This window comes from Gossypium arboreum, chromosome 7, assembly GCF_025698485.1.
Source record: "Gossypium arboreum isolate Shixiya-1 chromosome 7, ASM2569848v2, whole genome shotgun sequence".
NCBI lineage: Eukaryota > Viridiplantae > Streptophyta > Magnoliopsida > Malvales > Malvaceae > Gossypium > Gossypium arboreum.
In genome coordinates this window covers 99,310,111-99,331,230 of record NC_069076.1, presented here as the reverse complement: position 1 = coordinate 99,331,230, position 21,120 = coordinate 99,310,111, and the positions used below count along the sequence as shown (strand labels likewise).

At 35.0% G+C, this 21,120-nt stretch overlaps 1 protein-coding gene across 1 annotated transcript; it reads left to right on the top strand.

Annotated features, from left to right (window-relative positions):
* Positions 1-18,556: 18,556 nt before the first annotated feature.
* Positions 18,557-21,120, top strand: LOC108477357 (uncharacterized). Its single transcript, XM_053031039.1, has 4 exons — positions 18,557-18,734; positions 18,843-18,928; positions 18,998-19,981; positions 20,089-21,120. Exons 1-4 carry the CDS (start codon positions 18,557-18,559, stop codon positions 21,118-21,120), a joined length of 2,280 nt encoding a protein of 759 aa, XP_052886999.1.

The following is a 21,120-nucleotide window of genomic DNA, read 5'->3' as shown; positions in this document are numbered from 1 at the left end:
ATTTTAGTTTCAATATTCAATATGAAACTTAAGTTTTTCTTTTATCCCAATTAAGTAAATATGTTTTTTCTTTAAAAAAAAGTATAATGTAAACTACACCCAAAGTCATTAAATTAGTAGTAAGTTATATTTTGGTCACTTAATTTTAAAATGTTACAAAGTAGTTATTGAACTATTCGAAAGTTTACATTTAAGCTACTAAACTAGTCAAAAAATTTTATTTAAGTTACGTGTTATAACCATAAAAATCTAATATAAAATTTGAAACCGTAAACCAATATCTATCATGTTAGATCATTAAGAACAAAACTAGATGCAGAAACGTAGATAAATCCATCAATATCTTGAAAACTTCAAATCTTTTGGTTTTGATCTTCCAAATTAAGGCACAAGTATTTTAGAGAATGTGGATCTATTTTTTTTTTAATATAAGATGTCAAAAAAGTTACATATGTGTGATTTGAGAATCATAATCCTTATATATAACTTTTGCACATTGATCTTAATTTATAATTAGCTCATCATCAATTAGAAATTAGTTACAAGAGTATCAACATATATTTGGCCCTTACTTTATTTAATAATTGAAGTTAAATAAATCTTAACCAAATTAAATCACTTTTGATTTAGGCTAACATTTATGATAGTAAATATTAGCATGTAATTATTCTTATTATATATGTGATGTCTATATTTTTCCAATACTAAGTTGTTAAGTTTTTTTTAAGTCTGACTAGCGAGTTCTAAGAGATGATTCGACGATCGCTTTGGTGGATCAATACCCATCAATAAGTAGAACATACCTTAGATCCAAGTCAATTTGACGATGAACGTCAAAGATTAGAAAAAAAAAGGTTGCTTGGATGTTGGCTTGCAAATTCGTGACGCTTAAAGCTCTTTTATGGAGAGAAAAAATTAAACTATAAAAGAGAAAGGGAACGAGAGCTTTCGATTGATGCAGATAGTACAAAGAGATAATGCCATACAATAATGATCTTAACAATACTATGATTAAATGAAAACTTTCAAATGATTTAGTGACCATTTTGTAACTTTTTTAAGTTGAGTGACCAAAACGTAAACATAATTAGTTTAGTAACTTTAGATGTAATTTGTCCAAAAAATTATGTATATGTATATATATATAGAGAGAGAGAGATGCCATTTGCCCACGTTCATCGAGCCTTATATACTATTAATCTCTTGCCCCCAATGTGCCATATGTCAAGCCATTATTGGTGGATCAAAGGCAAGTGACCTAGTAGGTTGGCTTTATAGGCCTAGGTAGAGCGACACTGTGACGTGCCCTAGGTCATCTTGGATGGGGTGTGATAGTTGGAGTTTAAAGTGACGGTTAATAAGTGGAAACCACTATCGAAGCTAGAGAATTCTTGAAAGGGGTTATTCACGAGGAATCCGTATGTATGCTCATGGCATAAATGGTCTAAGTTGTCCTATTAAAAGTGTTGAAACCATTTTTAATTTTTTTTTTAAAAAAAAGGGGATCGACTTTAAAAAAAACGAAAATGGAGTCGCCACCAATCTTTTTATTTAGGTGTGATTGGGTCACCTAATAAAATACTTTGTTTTATTTAAATCGATTTTGGCCTACGTAAATTTGAGAAAATGGATTCGGGAGCCGGTTACGTATGAGAAAGGATTAGCACCCTCACTACGCCCAAAATTAGTACCAAATTGATTAAGTACTGTCCTTATGTCTAAGATTTAAAGCTATTTTTTAAATATGGTTCCTTTTAAAACATTTGAATGGCTTAAGTTGGTCGTCAAAATCCTCTTGTTTCAAAGGAATACAGCATCACATCCAGCACGATAGGACACGATCCTTTATACCTTCGAAAACACGATAAATTTTTAACTTCCAAAAGTTTATACGTTGAAAATTACAAAAGGATGCCCAATTATTTAGTCCAACGAAAACCGGAACCCAGCACGGTAGGGCACAATTCCTCGAATTTCCAAACATTAAACATTGCCTTGCTTTAGAATTTAGAAAACCAGAGTGAAATTCAAAAGGAATATTTGGTTATTTTGAACAAATAGGAAATCAAAACCCAGTACGATAGGGCACGATTCCCCGAATTTTCAAACATTGAATATAGCCTTGTTTTAAAATTTGGGAAACGCGAGTGAAATTCTAAAGGAATATTCGATTATTTTGAGCAAACAGGAAATCAAAACCCAGCACGATAAGGCACAATTTCCCGAATTTCCAAACATCAAACATTGCCTTCGTTTTAAGGAATTTTCAAATGAATAATTGTAAAACCAGCTTAAAACGCATTAATTTGACTTGAAATAAAATAGAATAATTATTTTTAAAAAGTTGGACATTATGAAACGACATTCATAAACCACAAGAAAAACAATGATCATGGGATAATATACACACATAAGATACAAGACTTGATGAATGAAGGTAATATAGCCTTATTCAATCGACTAGCAAAATACATAATTAAATATAACTAACCAAAAAATATAACCCAATTTCAATCATGCATGGAGAATAATTGATATAACAATACAAAACAATGAATAAATAATATGCAACGACAATGTATATAGTATAATATAGAAACCATTAACATAAAATGCACAAAACAATATGGAAATTAGGAGTCAATGTAGTATAAGTCAATTTTAAAACAATGACGATCTAATGAACCCATAATTTATACGATATATGAATTAATGCATTGATGAATTTGAAACTATTTGTAAAAAAACAAACTAGAGATATATACGTAATTATTATAATCGTGTTATAAAATAAATATTTTAAAATCAAATAGTATATAAAGTGTTAAAGAATATTGGTTTAAAATTGACAATTTACATGCAACAAAGGAGAATTTAATTTATTTATAAAATATGAAAAGATAATAAAATATATAATGAAATATAATCTTAGGAGACAAACCATACACATAATAGATTTACAAATCATATAAATTTAGAAATAATTATTTATAAAAAATAACATGAAAATGCATACAAGATTAAATTAATTTGGCTATATATGTACAGATATATAAAAACATTTAAATGGGATACCATCTAATATATTAAAAGAATAGGATATAATGACTTTCAAAATAATGATTTTATAAACAAAAATCAATTTTAAAACAATGATTTAACCATTAAAATAATATATGTACGAATATACACAAAAATATCTAAATGAGACATTGTACATATAATATGATAAAACCAACTTCAAAATAATAATATAAATAAAAAACAAAGCAAAGTTAATAAAATAGATAAAAATATTAAATGAATTTTAAAATAATAAGTATTTCAAATAGAAAGCTTAATAAAATAAACTTAAAAATGAAAGGGTTAATTTATAAATAAAAGAAACCAAAATAGGGACCGGCGCGCAATATGCACAAATGCGCAAAGACTAAAGCTGGAATTATTCCAGATCCTTGTTGAGGCGCGGACCCAATTGCAAATAAACACAACTTACAAAACCAAATTGAAAAAAAAGAAACAAAACGAACAAGGCGCGATTGAATACACATGCGAAAAGGAAGGACCTATCGTGTAAATATCCCCTCACTGTAAAAACACGAGGGTCCCAGGGGTAAAGAATCGGATCGGGCCTGGTATAGCCAATACAGCACCGTTTTGGAGCCACTAAAACAGGCTCAAAACGGCACCGTTTTTGGTTTGTTAAAAAGACTGAAACCAGCCTCCTTCAGCCGAATCAACCCTAGCCCCCTTTCTTCTCAACTAGCAAGCCTTGAACCCTTGATTTTTATACACCCCTGTAGACTTCGATTTCGACGAAGCAAAGGAGATTGGACAGCTTATTCGCAAGGTATCATCACCTTTCTCTTTTCTTTTTCAACGTAAACGATGAAAAAAAATGAAGGAAATAAATAAAATAATTAACAGAATATTAAGAAGATTTAAAACAAAAATCACCTTCTCAAAAATTACCTTTGAATTTTCTATTCAATATCTATATAAAGTGTGCCTACAAAAAGATCAATACATTCTTTTTTGGCTTTATAGCTGAAATCTAAAAGAAAAATAAAAATAAAAATACAATATTTTTCTTGCTTTTTGTTGTCCTTCTCTTGTTCGTTTGCAGGTATTGGGTACTTGACGTGTGTTGGCACTTGGCGTGAGGCGTACGGAGGCATGCGAGGCGTTCGTACGGTGTTGAAGGCTGGGGCTTAGCTGTGGCGCAAGGGAGAGAAACCCTAGGGTTTTTGTTGTTTTAATTTTTTGGGCCTGTTGGGCCGTATAATCTCGGGCTAGGGTTAGTATTAATTTTGGGTTTGTAATGTTTTGGGTTTTGGGGTTATGTAGTTTAGACTTTGATGGACTATTCATTTGTTTTTATTTTTATGGATTTTTGGTTTAATATTTGGTTTTATTCTGGTTGTTGGGCCCTGGGCAGATTTGGGCCTATACAAAAAGTGTAACAATGTGTAAAAGTGAAGAATGAAGAAGTAAATGTGTAACACCCCTAACCCGTATCCGACGCCGAGATAGGGTTCGAGGCGTTACCGATGTAGAAGGCCTATTTCGCCCGGGCTTTTAAACTTCTGTAAAAACCAAAATAAAAATAACAGTCCAATATAGATTTTGAAGCCCAAGTTTTAATGCCGGCCCAAAATATAGCTTTGGCCAAAATTAAACAGGCTCAATACATTGACCCAAAATTCTAGGCCTGATTGTCAGCCCAATTACATTAAACAGTTAGCTAACCTAGGAATCCCTAGGTTACTGTAATATCCTGATTTTGGGCCTAGTCGGAATAGTGGTTTCGTGACCACAAAATCCGAGATAGAAATAATTATTTTATGATTATTTTAAGGTCTATGATATGATTGCATGATTGTGTGAAAATTTCGTGAAGAAATTTTATGCATAAAGTGCTTAATTTGAAATTTGGGACTAAATTGAATAAATTGCAAAACTTGTGTTCTAGAAGTATTTTGCATAAAATTGAATTAGATTATTAATTAGAGGTCCTTAAAGAGTAATTTTACCAATTTCTAAGTCTATGGACAAAAATTAGGACATGGAAGGAATTTTGGAAAGTTTAGTAGTAAGGGCATTTTGGTCATTTAGGGGTAAAATGAATTAAAATACAAAATTAAAAGCCAATTTTGCTCATCTTCAACCCCATGGCCGAATATAGCAAGGAGAAACCATGGCTAGGGTTTTCAAGCTTCCAAGCTCGATTGTAAGTCCGTTCTAGCCTCGCTTTTAATGATTTTTACGTTTTGGAGTCCCAGAGCTCGATTTAGCTTATGCTAGCAATAATTTAACCTAGGGTTTATATTTGGAAAAATACCCATAGGTGAAATTTGTGTATTTTGGTGTTTTATGATAGAATGTGAGGTTTTAAATTATGTTAGACAACTTGTGCTACTCGGTTTTAAGTGAAAACGAGCAAAAGGGCTTAATCGGTAAAAATACCTAATAGTCATAAGTACATGTTAGAGTGAGAATTTGATGTTGCCATAGAAGGAAAAATGATCAGCATGTCATAAAACATAAGAAAATAGGCTGAATTTTAATTTACGAGCTTTGGGGCAAAAGTGTAAATATGCAAAAGTTTAGGGGCAAAATTGTAATTTTTCCAAAATATGATTTTGGGTCAATTTGAATAATGTGAGTCCTAATTAGACTATATTTTAAATGATAGAGCAAGGAAAACTAAAATTCGGGCTAAAATGGGGAAAATACCAAGTGGTGGGACGAAATGGTAAAATAGCCATTTTCGCATACGAGGTAAGTTCATATGTAAATGTTGGTAACATAGTTATTATTTTAAATGTTTTAATATTTTTAAATGATATGATAATTATTATGAAATATTATACTTGTGATAATTGTTTGATAATATGTCAAATTATGTGATATACTTGGAAAATATGAAATACTACCGAGTATCGAGATCGGCATTCCGTAGGAGATGGTTGAGACACATGATTGGGAAAAAGGTCCGTTGAACCTTAGGAATGGATTAGGATACAAGTGACATGTCACTGGGATATTTGGGCATCCGAACTCGTTGAGTTGAGTCCGAGTTCACTTATGGATGCGAGCGTCCGAACTCGTTGAGTTGAGTTCGAGTTCGTGAGATGTAACTAGGCATCCGAACTCGTTGAGTTGAGTCCGAGTTCACTTATGGATGCGAACGCCCGAGCTCGTTGAGTTGAGTCCGTGTTCACTTATGGGCGGGTTACATGGTAGCTTGGCTACATATGTGGCACTTATGTGCAAACTTTCCATGTATCCGAATTATATTCCGATGTGTTCAACGGGTAAAGTTCTACTCAAATGGAGGAATACTCAAGATGAAAGGGACGTATTGGTAAGTGTTGTGAAATGGATAATTTGAACAGGTATGTACTTAACCCTCGGGTTGAAAACTCGATATAACGACAATATGGTAAGATGATAAATGAAAAAGTGATATGAATGTCTTGGTGATGATTATGCAAATGATGTTTTATGTTTGCTTATATGGTTATGTTACTTGCTATTTGCATGTGAGCTTACTAAGCATTTATGCTTACTCCCTCCTTTTCATTCCTTGTAGTGTTGACAAGCCAGCTCGAAATCGGAAGCGGTCGGAGGCACGCCACACTATCCGTATACCATCTTGGCATAATGGCTTGTATATTTTGAGTATGGCATGTATAGCATTATAATCATTTTATATGTATGGTCTTATGATATGGTTATTGAGTGGTATGGAAATAGAAATGCTTGGTAATGATTAGCCATTGGAATGGCTAATCATGATCATATTTGGTATTATGTATGTCAAATTGCTAGCTAATCCATGGAAACCATGAAATAGGTAAAATTTACCATAAAATAGATTCAGACAGCAGCAGTGACGTGAGTTTGAAAAATCACTAAAAATAGTAGAAATGGAATTAAATAATGAATAAGTTATGGAATCGAAGCTTGATGAGTCTATTTTCATATGGAATAAGCGAAACAGGTATATGAGCTATATTTTATGAGATGTTTAAATTTTTGTGAAACAGGGCCAGAGCGATTTCTGGATCCCCTGTTATGACTTTGGAAATTCACCATAAATTTTACAAAGATAATTAGAAGTCACGCTTTATATTTACAGATTCCTTATTGAGTCTAGTTTTATTAGAGACAAACGACATAGTCATTGAAGGTCTGTATAGGGAGATATCTGATTCGTAATACACAGAGGTCAGAGTAGTTGAACCCTGAAACAGGGGAGACTTTAACTAATAAACTGTACTAATTGGCCCAACCAAAAATTCTAGAAAAAAATTAGTAGATATGCATATGAGTCTAGTTTCAGGAAAAATTTACGGAATTGGATTTCGAGTTTCGTAACTCGAGATATGATTTTTAAAGCGACTATGATGCAGTTAGCCAGCTTGTCTGGAAATTTTAAAATGTATTGTATGAGCTGTTTAATTAATGAATTAAGTCCGTTAACACCTCGTGTTCAACTCCGGAAACGGTATCGGGTATGGGGTGTTACATTTAGTGGTATCAGAGCAGGTTTAGTCAGTTCTCGGACTAACCTAGCATGTGTAAAAGTTTAGCTATACATGCCACCGATGCGTGATAGTGTGATGTCTTCCGACGCGTATAAGTACCGTCTTATTTAGACAGGTACTCTCCAACCGAAGCTGCGCCAACCATGTTCAATGTTAAGTAAAGGTATTTGAGTAAAATTATGATTATGATAAGTCTCGGTTCAGAAAAGTATGAATAAAGGTTTATGATACATATGTGATAATATGTGAGATGAAAGTTCATGTTGTGATAAATATTCATATTTGCTTAATGCTCATATGATGTAGTGTATGTGGCTTACTTGATAAGATGAACGGAATAAATAGAAAGTAGTAGAGGTATGAATAAAGGTCATAATATTATGATACTGAATGAAAATGTCCTTGTCTTGATTGGATGTCGAATGTTGATGAATGTTAATGGTATATAATTTTTATGTGGTAAAGGATTATAATGAAATGAACTTATCTATGTTAAATTGTTGGACTGAATTATATGATTGTAATGATATGTACATGATGATGCACGAAATGAAAGTTGTGATTGTGATGCAAATATCTATGTTTGTTTGGCCTTATATAATGTCATGAGCATGAATTAATTTAATTAATTGAATGGATAAGTAAAGTGTCTAGAAAACATAGAATGTATGCATAAGTATATTGTCTAAATGGGACAATAGGAAAATTGGTGTAAGCCAACATGAATGAATGACATGATTTTGATGATGTTACTATGATGATGGAAGTTGTGTCATATGTGTATGTATAAGAAAGTCGAGTCAGAGGTCCTACAACCCTCCCCCTTACCAAAGTGGTACTTATAATGGAATTTCATGAGATTTGTATTGAATAAGTTTTTGGTTGAGAACCCAAAGAGTTCAGTGATAGAATAATTATAAGTATGATCCGAGATTGAAAATGAGCTGATAAGTAAAGTCGAGCCGAAAGTATCGGATTGACGTAAAATTATTGGAGTTATGCCTCGTCCTAGTTAGAAAAGGAATTCTCCTTGGTAAATCGAATTACTCAAGTGCAAGGTCGAGAAAAGTGTAAATCGAAATTTATTCGAATTGGCCTTTTTAGTGAATGGTTTAATATAAAATTTGTGACGGCAGAACTAGTTGGGGAAATGATATTTCAAATGTGAATTATCCGAGTGTGACAGTTATGACCGGACAGATTTAGCGATCTCTTTTGAGATGTTCTATGTGTTCACCCGTTCGTAAATATTTCTATGGCTATTGATCTTCGAAGAAATTCTTGTTATATGGGAATGTCTTCTAATTCGGTGTTGGATGAAAGCATTGGTAGTCTGATTGGTTTATAATTTATATTGCTCTATTTTATCGGGTATTCTATTTCATTTAAATCGATAAGAATTGATGAGAGAATTCATATGATATTATGATTCTGCTTTCTTCTACTTGATGCTTCATCGATATATATGTATGGGAAGATATATTGATCTTGTTATATTTGATTTCAGTGGGATTAAATGATGTTTTCTTTTGGACTTTCTTTCTTTGAAGAATTATCGTGGTATTCTGTATTTTCTCTATGAATTTGGTTTTCGATTCTCGGCATAGTATCGTATCTTGGGTTTCTTTATCCCGGATCTCTTTATTCGGATTTCTTTATTCGGTTTCTCTATCTTGGATTTCTTTATTCGGTTTTCTTGTTATCTTTGTTCCATAATTTGTCAATTATGACTCATGTTCAATAACGTTCTTCACTCGTGATAATCATGTCAAATATGACTATACTTCTAATTTGATCTTGGTAATGTGGTGATTTTAGTATTGGGATTTTTTCTAATTTCTGTGTAAGGATTTGACATCAGTAAAGGCATAGGTGATAAAAGCGTGAGTTTTAGTCGGTATGGTAAATTATTTATTTGAAAGATTTCATGTGACAATTATGTCAGGATTATTTTTCCCAAGTCGATAATAGAATTTCATTTTGTACGGATAAAAGAGTAAATAGTTTGAACGAGAAGTGTATATTTAATAGAAAGAGTTGAATATTAGTTTAAGTCACTACTGAATGATAAGGTTTCCATCTTGTGAAAGCTGAAAAGTTTATTACATGTTGACAGAGTTCGGATAGATGAGAATATTGGTAACCAAGCGTCTCGAACTAGACTAGTCTACATTGAGCAATGACTTCCTGACTTTCAGTAATGTATTGTTGTATGAATTGTGATGTGTTTCAAGACAGTGAGGTAATGTGATAGTTTAGAGCATCCGATGTTACATAAAATCGGAGTTGTTAAAGGGGTTAAAGCCGAGCATTGGGATCTATCAAAATTATCCTTGTCAATGTTGATATTGGGATGGAAATGAGAAGGATTATTCTTGAGGCCATATCAGAATTATTTCTATGGCGGAAAAAGGAAAATGGGATGTATCCTATTGTTAAATGTTTGGCGAGATCTATAAATCACATCTGTATTGAATGAATTCCTACTCATCAGATTCATGGAATTTCAGGTCTCTTTGATTGTTGGATTTCTTGGAATTCCGGTCTCCATTAAATCAAGTTGAGATCCGGGTTTTATGTCATGATATCATGGGAAATTAATAAGGGTTGAAAATTTAAGAACAGTTGAGAGTTGAGACCGTAAGCTTTTAGATCATATGAGAAATTGAAGAGATGTATTGGAGGTACAGTCTAAGTGCAAGTTCTTCGCACCAAATATGAGATTAAAAGTGAAGACCACTTTTACGGTAAGATTTTCGGGACGAAAATCCACGAAGGGGAGAGTTGTAATATCCTGATTTTGGGCCTAGTCGGAATAGTGGTTTTGTGACCACAAAATCCGAGATAGAAATAATTATTTTATGATTATTTTAAGGTCTATGATATGATTGCATGATTGTGTGAAAATTTCGTGAAGAAATTTTATGCATAAAGTGCTTAATTTGAAATTTGGGACTAAATTGAATAAATTGCAAAACTTGTGTTCTAGAAGTATTTTGCATAAAATTGAATTAGATTATTAATTAGAGGTCCTTAAAGAGTAATTTTACCAATTTCTAAGTCTATGGACAAAAATTAGGACATGGAAGGAATTTTGGAAAGTTTAGTAGTAAGGGCATTTTGGTCATTTAGGGTAAAATGAATTAAAATACAAAATTAAAAGCCAATTTTGCTCATCTTCAACCCCATGGCCGAATATAGCAAGGAGAAACCATGGCTAGGGTTTTCAAGCTTCCAAGCTCGATTGTAAGTCCGTTCTAGCCTCGTTTTTAATGATTTTTACGTTTTTGGAGTCCGTAGCTCGATTTAGCTTATGCTAGCAATAATTTAACCTAGGGTTTATATTTGGAAAAATACCCATAGGTGAAATTTGTGTATTTTGGTGTTTTATGATAGAATGTGAGGTTTTAAATTATGTTAGACAACTTGTGCTACTCGGTTTTAAGTGAAAACGAGCAAAATGGCTTAATCGGTAAAAATACCTAATAGTCATAAGTACATGTTAGAGTGAGAATTTGATGTTGCCATAGAAGGAAAAATGATCAGCATGTCATAAAACATAAGAAAATAGGCTGAATTTTAATTTACGAGCTTTGGGGCAAAAGTGTAAATATGCAAAAGTTTAGGGCAAAATTGTAATTTTTCCAAAATATGATTTTGGGTCAATTTGAATAATGTGAGTCCTAATTAGACTATATTTTAAATGATAGAGCAAGGAAAACTGAAATTGGGCTAAAATAGGAAAATACCAAGTGGTGGACGAAATGGTAAAATAGCCATTTTAAGCATACGAGGTAAGTTCATATGTAAATGTTGGTAACATAGTTATTATTTTAAATGTTTTAATATTTTTAAATGATATGATAATTATTATGAAATATTATACTTGTGATAATTGTTTGATAATATGTCAAATTATGTGATATACTTGGAAAATATGAAATACTATCGAGTATCGATATCGGCATTCCGTAGGAGATGGTTGAGACACATGATTGGGAAAAAGGTCCGTTGAACCTTAGGAATGGATTAGGATACAAGTGACATGTCACTGGGATATTTGGGCATCCGAACTCGTTGAGTTGAGTCCGAGTTCACTTATGGATGCGAGCGTCCGAACTCGTTGAGTTGAGTCCGAGTTCGTGAGATGTAACTAGGCATCCGAACTCGTTGAGTTGAGTCCGAGTTCACTTATGGATGCGAACGCCCGAGCTCGTTGAGTTGAGTCCGAGTTCACTTATGGGCGGGTTACATGGTAGCTTGGCTACATATGTGGCACTTATGTGCAAACTTTCCATGTATCCGAATTATATTCGATGTGTTCAACGGGTAAAGTTCTACTCAAATGGAGGAATACTCAAGATGAAAGGGACGTATTGGTAAGTGTTGTGAAATGGATAATTTGAACAGGTATGTACTTAACCCTCGGGTTGAAAACTCGATATAACGACAATATGGTAAGATGATAAATGAAAAGTGATATGAATGTCTTGGTGATGATTATGCAAATGATGTTTTATGTTTGCTTATATGGTTATGTTACTTGCTATTTGCATGTGAGCTTACTAAGCATTTATGCTTACTCCTCCTTTTCATTCCTTGTAGTGTTGACAAGCCAGCTCGGAAATCGGAAGCGGTCGGAGGCACGCTCACACTATCCGTATACCATCTTGGCATAATGGCTTGTATATTTTGAGTATGGCATGTATAGCATTATAATCATTTTATATGTATGGTCTTATGATATGGTTATTGAGTGGTATGGAAATAGAAATGCTTGGTAATGATTAGCCATTGGAATGGCTAATCATGATCATATTTGGTATTATGTATGTCAAATTGCTAGCTAATCCATGGAAACCATGAAATAGGTAAAATTTACCATAAAATAGATTCAGACAGCAGCAGTGACGTGAGTTTGAAAAATCACTAAAAATAGTAGAAATGGAATTAAATAATGAATAAGTTATGGAATCGAAGCTTGATGAGTCTATTTTCATATGGAATAAGCGAAACAGGTATATGAGCTATATTTTATGAGATGTTTAAATTTTTGTGAAACAGGGCCAGAGCGATTTCTGGATCCCCTGTTATGACTTTGGAAATTCACCATAAATTTTACAAAGATAATTAGAAGTCACGCTTTATATGTGCAGATTCCTTATTGAGTCTAGTTTTATTAAAGACAAACGGCATAGTCATTGAAGGTCTGTATAGGGAGATATCTGATTCGTAATACACAGAGGTCAGAGTAGTTGAACCCTGAAACAGGGAGACTTTAACTAATAAACTGTACTAATTGGCCCAACCAAAATTCTAGAAAAAATTAGTAGATATATATATGAGTCTAGTTTCAGGAAAAATTTACGGAATTGGATTTCGAGTTTTGTAACTCGAGATATGATTTTTAAAGAGACTATGATGCAGTTAGCCATCTTGTCTGGAAATTTTAAAATGTATTGTATGAGCTGTTTAATTAATGAATTAAGTCCGTTAACACCTCGTGTTCAACTCCGGAAACGGTATCGGGTATGGGGTGTTACAGTTACCCACGCTGCAACCCCCACGTTTAGCGCCTCTCCACCACACAGTCGGCATATCAAGCACGACCCTTAGCTCGTTCGTTGCTCGCCCACGTCCTTTCACGTCTCCACGACCTGCGATTTGAGCAAGAAAACAATAGGAAAATTACTTGTATTCGGCTATAAAGCCTCCAAATTTTTCATTGTAAAGGGCTGTTTTTTGGACTTTTTTTTGAGAAAAATTGAAGATAGAGATAATATTAAGCACATACAGAAAGATATAGCAACCATATTTGTTTGAGGTGATATAAATTTTCATTTTTCTTTCAATTTTATTTCCATTTTCTTTGATTTTTTTATCTACTGTATATAAGTAATAAGAGAAAGGGGAGGCAGCTCACCGGAGTTACCGTAGGAGAACCTTCGCTAGTTGCGAACGGAAAGCTTGGGCATTAGCCTTTCGGCTGAAGAGTAAAGGGAGAGTGAGGGAGATGGAAAGCATAAAGCATTTAGGTTTTTTTAAACAAAAAATAAAAGTCAGAATGTTTATTTGTTTTTTTTCAAAGTAAAAATTTTTAAACAGGTTTTAATAAAATGGAACAGCATTTTTGGGGGGAAAGGGAAGTTTGTCCGTATGTTTTGGCTATGAGCGGGATTTGCACATTTAGTCCCCCACTTTTGTGCTAATGTTCATTTCGATCATTAATTTTGCATTATTCTCATTATTATTTCTTTTTTTTATTCGTTGTATTTTGCGATTTATTCGTTTTGAATTTTCTTTCATGTATTCCTAGATTATCTATAGATGCTCAATTCAATACCATTATACATGTATATACGTAACTTATACTAAATTATTTTTACTCTAAGTATACATTATTGATTTCCTATTATTTTACGTAAATATTTCCTTTAATTTTTATTTTTTATATGTATATATATTATTGATTTTATATTATTTTATGTATGTATATCTTCTTCTAAGGACCCTATTTTAAATGGTATATTTTATTTATTTTAAATACTTTCATATACTAGTATCTTTGTTTTATATATAAAATTTTCATTTCATGTATATTATTTATTTAGATTGACAAATACTATGTTATATGTTACTTACTTTTCTTTATATATACATTATGTATTTTGAAATTTCATTTAAATATTATTATGTCATGTATGATTTTTATTTTATTATTTTTATCTATCTCGAACTTTCATGTATGCTACTTTAAGATTTTTATAAATGTTTGTTTGTTTGCATATTGATAATTCCAAATTGCATTTCTTCTATATCATTTATTTGTTTGTTAGTTTTAAAACTTGCCACATGTTGTCTGTGTTAATTTGCTTGGAACTTCTTTAAATTTGCTTTTAATTCATTAGCCTTCAAATGTGAATATTGGTATTTTTTATAATATATGGTATGTCGTTTTTGCATGTGTCCTAATCCTTTGTATTTTTTCATTATTTATCCATGTCATATTACTGCCTCAACTCTAAAGTGAACCGAATGAATATACTTTGAGTCGGTTTTGCAATTGTTCATCTAAAAAATTTCAAAACAAAGGTAATGTTTGGCATTTGGAAATTTGGGAAATCATGCCCTAATGTGCTGGGTTTCGATTTTCTGCTTGCCCAAAATAGTCAATTATTCCTTTAAAATTTTATTCATGTTTTTTAAATTTTAAAACAAGGCAATGTTCAATGTTTAGAAATTCGAGAAACCGTACCGTAATGTGCTGGGTTTCGTTTTTTTGTCGGACCAAATGATTGAATACCCTTTTCGTGCATTTTGGGAGTTATGAGGGTGCTAACCCTTCCTCGTGCGTAACCGACTCCCGAACCCTTTTTCTCAATTTTCACAGACCTAAAATTATTATTTTAATAAATCAAATGTTTTATTAAAATGATCAATCTCAAGGTGATCCGATTACACCTCGAAAAAGATCGGTGGCGACTCCACAATTCGTTTTTTAAAGTCGATCCCCGTTTTTCCAAAAAAAATTTAAAAATAGTTTCAACAGCTTTGCGACTCCATTGGGGACCAATAAGAGAGTTAAGCCGTAAAGTTGATTATTTTCTGTCCTTTTGTCAGAAATTTAAAATTTGAATTTTAACATACGATGCTTTTATTGCATTTCATGGGTTTTTATGGTTTTTTTGTTCGTGTTTTGCATTTTAAGTTTTTTTATATATTCCCTTTCATCATCTTGCATGACCGTTGTGGTCGCACCTCTTAAGTGGGAGTGAGAGACTATGCTTTCGTAAGGTTTTCACCTCCGCATGGGCTAGTAGACTGCTTCCGGGATACATTTGTACCTATGTCTTCGTGAGGTTTTCACATCTGCATGGGCATAGGGAAATGTATTCCCCTGAATTGAACTCGATCCACATGAGCCTATAATGGGTGAGGGTTGAGGAATCTGCTGGTTCAAGTACCATTTTCTTATAATCGAGCCACATATAGTGAACTCTAGGAGCCCGCCCTAAGTAGAGCTATGTTGAAACTTAGCGATTACCCAGTTAGGTGTTTGATTATTTTCTATTTGCTTTGATTTTTTATTTTTTCGATACTAACTTGTTGTGTTTTGTTGTGGTTATGTTTGCATGTCATTTCATATTAAAGAGGTGTCGATTCCTGTTCGGTTACTAAATTAAAAAGCTGGTTATGGAGAGCGAATTCCCTGATAAAGTGGAAGATAATGCGGCTGTCCTTATGTGGTCAGAGAAGATGCAACTTGAGAAAGGGGATAGCTTGGCTGAGGGGTATACATTGAAATTGGGGAACTTCACTCATATCAATGTGACCCAAAATGTGCTTCAAGAGTTGAGGGATATATGGGCCAGCTAGGATGATAAGGCTAGGCAGTTGTTCTATCAAAATTATGGCGACTTACCCTACCTGCTTGACGTCAAGGTGGACAAGTACTTGTTTCGGACTATGGCTCAGTTCTGGAACCCGGCATATAATTGTTTCACCTTTGGGAAGGTAGACTTGGTGCCTATTTGTGTAGGAATATACAGCTTTGCTTCATTGTCCAAAGGTTCAAGTTGACAAAGTTTATTCCAAGGCTGTTAGTGCCCCAGCTTTTGTAAAGAAATTAATAAGTATCACCAGGATGAGTGAACATTGGGTTACAGCCTAAATTCAGTAGAAAAGTGATGGTAAATGCATTCCATGGATGAGTTTGAGGGACTTGATTATAGCACATCCGGACATGAAGAAGAAAGCTGACACCTTCGCCTCGAGTATCTATGGTTTGGTGATTTTCCCCAAATCTTTAAGGCATATAGATGAAGCAGTTGCCGATTTCTTTGATCGACTTGACAAAGGGGTCACACCGGTGCTGGCAATTCTAGTTGAGACATTCAGATCTTTGAGTGCATGTCGGAGGGCAAGTGAAGGAAGATTCATAGGGTGTAAGTAATTGTTGCTGGCTTGGTTCTACAGCTATTTCTGGAAGGTGGATAAGGTTTCTTATCGGGTTTTCTCTGAGAGTTACTCCCCGTTAAAAGAAATAACAGCCATGTCCAGGAGAGATGACATATCAGAAGAAAATTAGATCGCGCTCCTCCGAAATCTTCAGGAAAAGGACATTGAGTGGAGAGCTTCTTAGTTTGTTCCTGATGAGATTCCTTATTGGTATGGAAGTTTTGACTGGGTACCCCTGCCTGGAATTTAGGGAGCTATTGGATATGCCCATTTGCTCGTTTTAGGACAATACAGATCAAGGCAATTTATACCGATGACACATGGATTAGCCTAGAGTGAGTTCTCGTATAGGGAGAACAATTATAAGAAGAAGGTTTGAGAGATTTTTGATGCTTGGAAACAGATGCGCCGGATAAAGAGATTGGCTATGGGATCAATGACGACTCCTGAATACAAGGGGTGGTTGAGTAAAAGAGTTAATGATAATATCCCTGAGCCGAGTTTGGAGGATATTCGTGCGATGGAAGAATATTTGCAAGTAATCCCCTCCGAGCTTGAAATTGTAAAACGAGACTTAGAAGAGAGAAATGCGGAGTTAGGAAAAAAGATAGAACAGTTGGAGAAAGAAAATATGCATTTGAGTTTGGATGTCAATGTTCAGAAACTCGAGGCTAAAAGTTAAGGAAAGGGAAAAGAAGGGTTGAGGAAGACCTGGACAGTTTGAAAACTGATTACAAGAAACTGCGTATGTCGATGAGAACTGTCGGATTATGGAAAACGTCAGAACAGCGGCGACAGGAAATTCAAGAGGAAAATGCTAGAACAGATCAGTGAGAGAAGAGGTTCCATGATGCTCGAACACATGAAAATTCTTTAAAAAAGAGCTTGGTTGAAGGCCAAGATGAGAAAAAAATGTTGGTAACTCGGGTAGCGAATTTAGAGAAGGCACTGCGTCAGTATCGTGGTCGTAACTCCGACATTGAATTAAGGGCTAGCCTGAACAGGATCGAGGATTTGAAAGGAAAAATGGAAGAACTTGAGACTATGCTACGGAACTGTGAGCTCCGAATTGAATTCCTTGAGTCGAACAATGAGCAGTGGAAGGAACAGCTCCGTCGATCGCAAGACCAAGTCAGGGAAAGAGATTATATCATGGGTGAGGCCGTAGCTCAAATACAAGAAGTGGCCGATCATTTACAGACCTTAGCATTTCAGACTGATGTGCTACGTGTGAAGTATGAGTTAGAGTCAGACCGGGGTCGTGAGCTAGCTTGCCTTCCTAAGAAAGTTAAAACTTTGAGCATTAGGGCTAAGCCGTATATATGATCTGTTTTATGTAAAGGATTTTGCTTTCTAATAAAGTTTTTTAAATAGAATTGAATCAGAATCGACGTCTCTTTAGTTGTAGATTCATCTCATGCATTTGCATTTTATTGTATCATGTGCATTAAATTTCACAAAAAGAACCTTAATTAATTGAAAATTGTATTATAGTTACCCTGAAACATTAATATTACACACGAAAAAAGACCAAAGCTATGGATCAAAGGTTGGAAAAATTTGAGCAAATGCAGAAAGAAATGCAGGAACAGATGCAAGTGCAAATGCAAGAGCAATTAGCTAAGATCCAGTAAGATATGAAAGATCAAATGCTGGAATCTCAGAAGAGTATGATGAACGAATCGACTCAACTACTAGTTGGAAGGCTGGAAAAGGGGAAGAGTCCCATGATCAATGCTGAGGATGATAGCAGGATTCTTGCTTACCCTTCGGGTTTCACCCTAACAAATACCCCAATACCTCCGCAAAGGGTGTCTGTCAGTATCAAACCCCAATATCAGACTAGTACTTCGACACTGATAAATGTCTTGACGGGCTCATGTTCTAACCCCGAAGACCATCGGGAAAATCCTACAGTCCCTGACTTCGATGAGGTCACAGAAGTAAGAAAGGTAGAAGCAGAATTTCCAAAACAGCTAGAAGACCGATACAAGTGATTGGAGGAGAAATTCAAGGCATTGGAAAGCGCTGATTATCATTGCGAAATGGATGCTAAGGAATTGAGCCTAGTCTCGGATTTGGTACTCCCTCCGAAGTTCAAAATATTGGAGTTTGAGAAATACAATGAAACCAGTTTCCCTGAGGCTCATATTACAATGTTTTGTCGGAGGATGACTGGACATGTCAATAATGATCAGTTATTGATTCACTGTTTCCAAGACAGTTTGTTTGGAGCTGCGGCCAAATAGTACAATCAATTGAATCGTAGCCAAGTTAAATCGTGGAAAGACTTAGCACAGGCCTTCATTAAGCAGTATGGCCATGTGACAGATATAGCGCCTGACAGAATCACGTTACAGAACATAGAGAAAAAGTCAAATGAAAGTTTCAGGCAATACACTCAGAGATGGAGGGAGGTTGCTACACAAGTCTAACTACCATTGTTGGAAAAAGAAACAACCATGCTTTTCATTAATACCTTGAAGGCACCTTTTATTAATCACATACTGGGGAGTGCGACTAAGAGTTTGGCGGACATAGTGATGTCCGGTGAAATGATAGAGAATGCAATAAGGTGTGGAAAGATAGAGGCTGGGGAAAGCATTAGGAGGTCGGCCCCAAAAAAGAGAGAAAATGAAGTCAGTAATGTAAGCATGGGTTATACAAAACCAATTACGGTAAACCAGCCGAAAGCGGTAGCCACGGGCCAGCAAGCTTCGTCAAGGCAAGAGCCCAATACAAAGCAGAACATGGAGAAGCCCCAGTTTACTCCCATTCCAATAACATATCGAGAGCTGTACAAAAGTATGTTCGATGCACATGTTGTATCCCCGTTTTACTTAAGACCGTTGCAACCCCCATTCCCCAAGTGGTACAATACAAGTGCCCAATGTGAATATCATGCGGGAATCATGGAACACTCGATAGAGAACTGCACCTATTTTAAAAAGGTAGTCGAAAGACTTATCAAAATGGGTGTTGTGAAATTTGATGATGCACTTGATATAGGAAATCCTTTACCCAACCATATTGATCATGAGGTAAACGTGATAGTCGAGAATATGGAGAGGAGAATTAAGTTGGATATGGCAGAAGTAAAAACCCCGATGAGGGAGGTTTTGAAAAAGATGGTGGAGAGAAGTTTAATCATGCGAGATTTTGGGAGCAAATCCCGAGAAGTAAGGAACTATTGTAAGTTTCATGGAGAGGAGGACCATGAGATTGAAACATGCAATGAATTCAGAGCCCTGGTGCAGGGTCTAATGGATAACAAAGAGCTGGAGTTCTTTGAATTTGCTGAGGAGGAAGATGTAAGCACCTCGGAGGAGGGGCTGATAGAAAGGGTCTGTGAGGTCAGCCACCCAGTGCTGATCATTTCACGACCGAGAATCAATGAATTTGGAGCAAGAATAGGGCCAAGAGTTTTGATTCAGAAACTCGTGACTTTTCCTTATAATGATAGGAAAATGGTGCCTTGGAATTATAACTGTAATGTGACATCATCGAGAGAGGGAGTGCAGTCAAGATGCCGATCTGAAAGTTGAACTGTAAAGGGAAATCTTTGATGTTTGAATAGGGGGAAGAGGGGACAAAACCACTGGTTAATGAACCGGTAACTGAGGATGAAGCTAAAAAAATTTTGAAGTTCCTAAAACACAGCGAGTATAGTGTTGTGGAACAGTTACACACGCAGCCAACACGCACATCAGTATTAGCTCTGCTCCAAAGTTTAATGGTACAACGAAATGCGTTGATGAATGTGTTGAACGAAACCTATGTCGCTGAAGACATTTCAGTGAACAAGCTAGATCGTCTTGTCAGCAACATAAGCGCTGATAACTTTATCTCATTTAGTGATGATGAAATACCACCAGAGGGTTTGGGATCCACCAAGGCTTTACACATTACCACTCGCTACAAAGGGTATACATTTCCGAGGGTATTAATTGATAATGGATTAACGTTGAATGTTTTGCCCTTGTCCATATTGAATAGGTTGCCAATAGATAGCTCTCATATGAAGATATGCCAGAATATAATGAGGGCATTTGATGGCACTGAGAGGAAAGTGATGGGAAGGATTGAGGTACCTTTGCTAATCAGACCAAACACATACGAGGTAGATTTTCTTGTGATGGATATTACGCCTTCTTATAATTACTTGTTAGAGAGGCCTTGGATTCATTCGGCGAAGGCAATACCGTCATCGTTGCACCAAAAGCTAAAGTTGGTGACAGAGGGCTGGTTGATAACGATAAATGCGGAGGAAGACATTATTGCATCCGCTACCAGTAATGCACTGTATATAGAATATAATGATGAAGCAGTTGAGTGTTCCTTTCGGTCATTAGAATTTGTCAATGCGACTTTTATCATCGAAGGAAAGAGGATCCCTAGGGCAAAAATATCCGAGGCCACGAGGATGGGCTTGCAACTTACAGTTGGAAAAGGGGCGTTGCCTGGTAGAGGACTTGGGAAATATTTACATGGACGGGTTGAAGTGCCAATTTTGGCTGACAAGCAAGATCATTTTGGTTTAGGGTATAGGCCAGATGCAAAGCAGAAAATAAGGGAGATGGAAATGAGACAGGAGAGACGAAGAGCATGA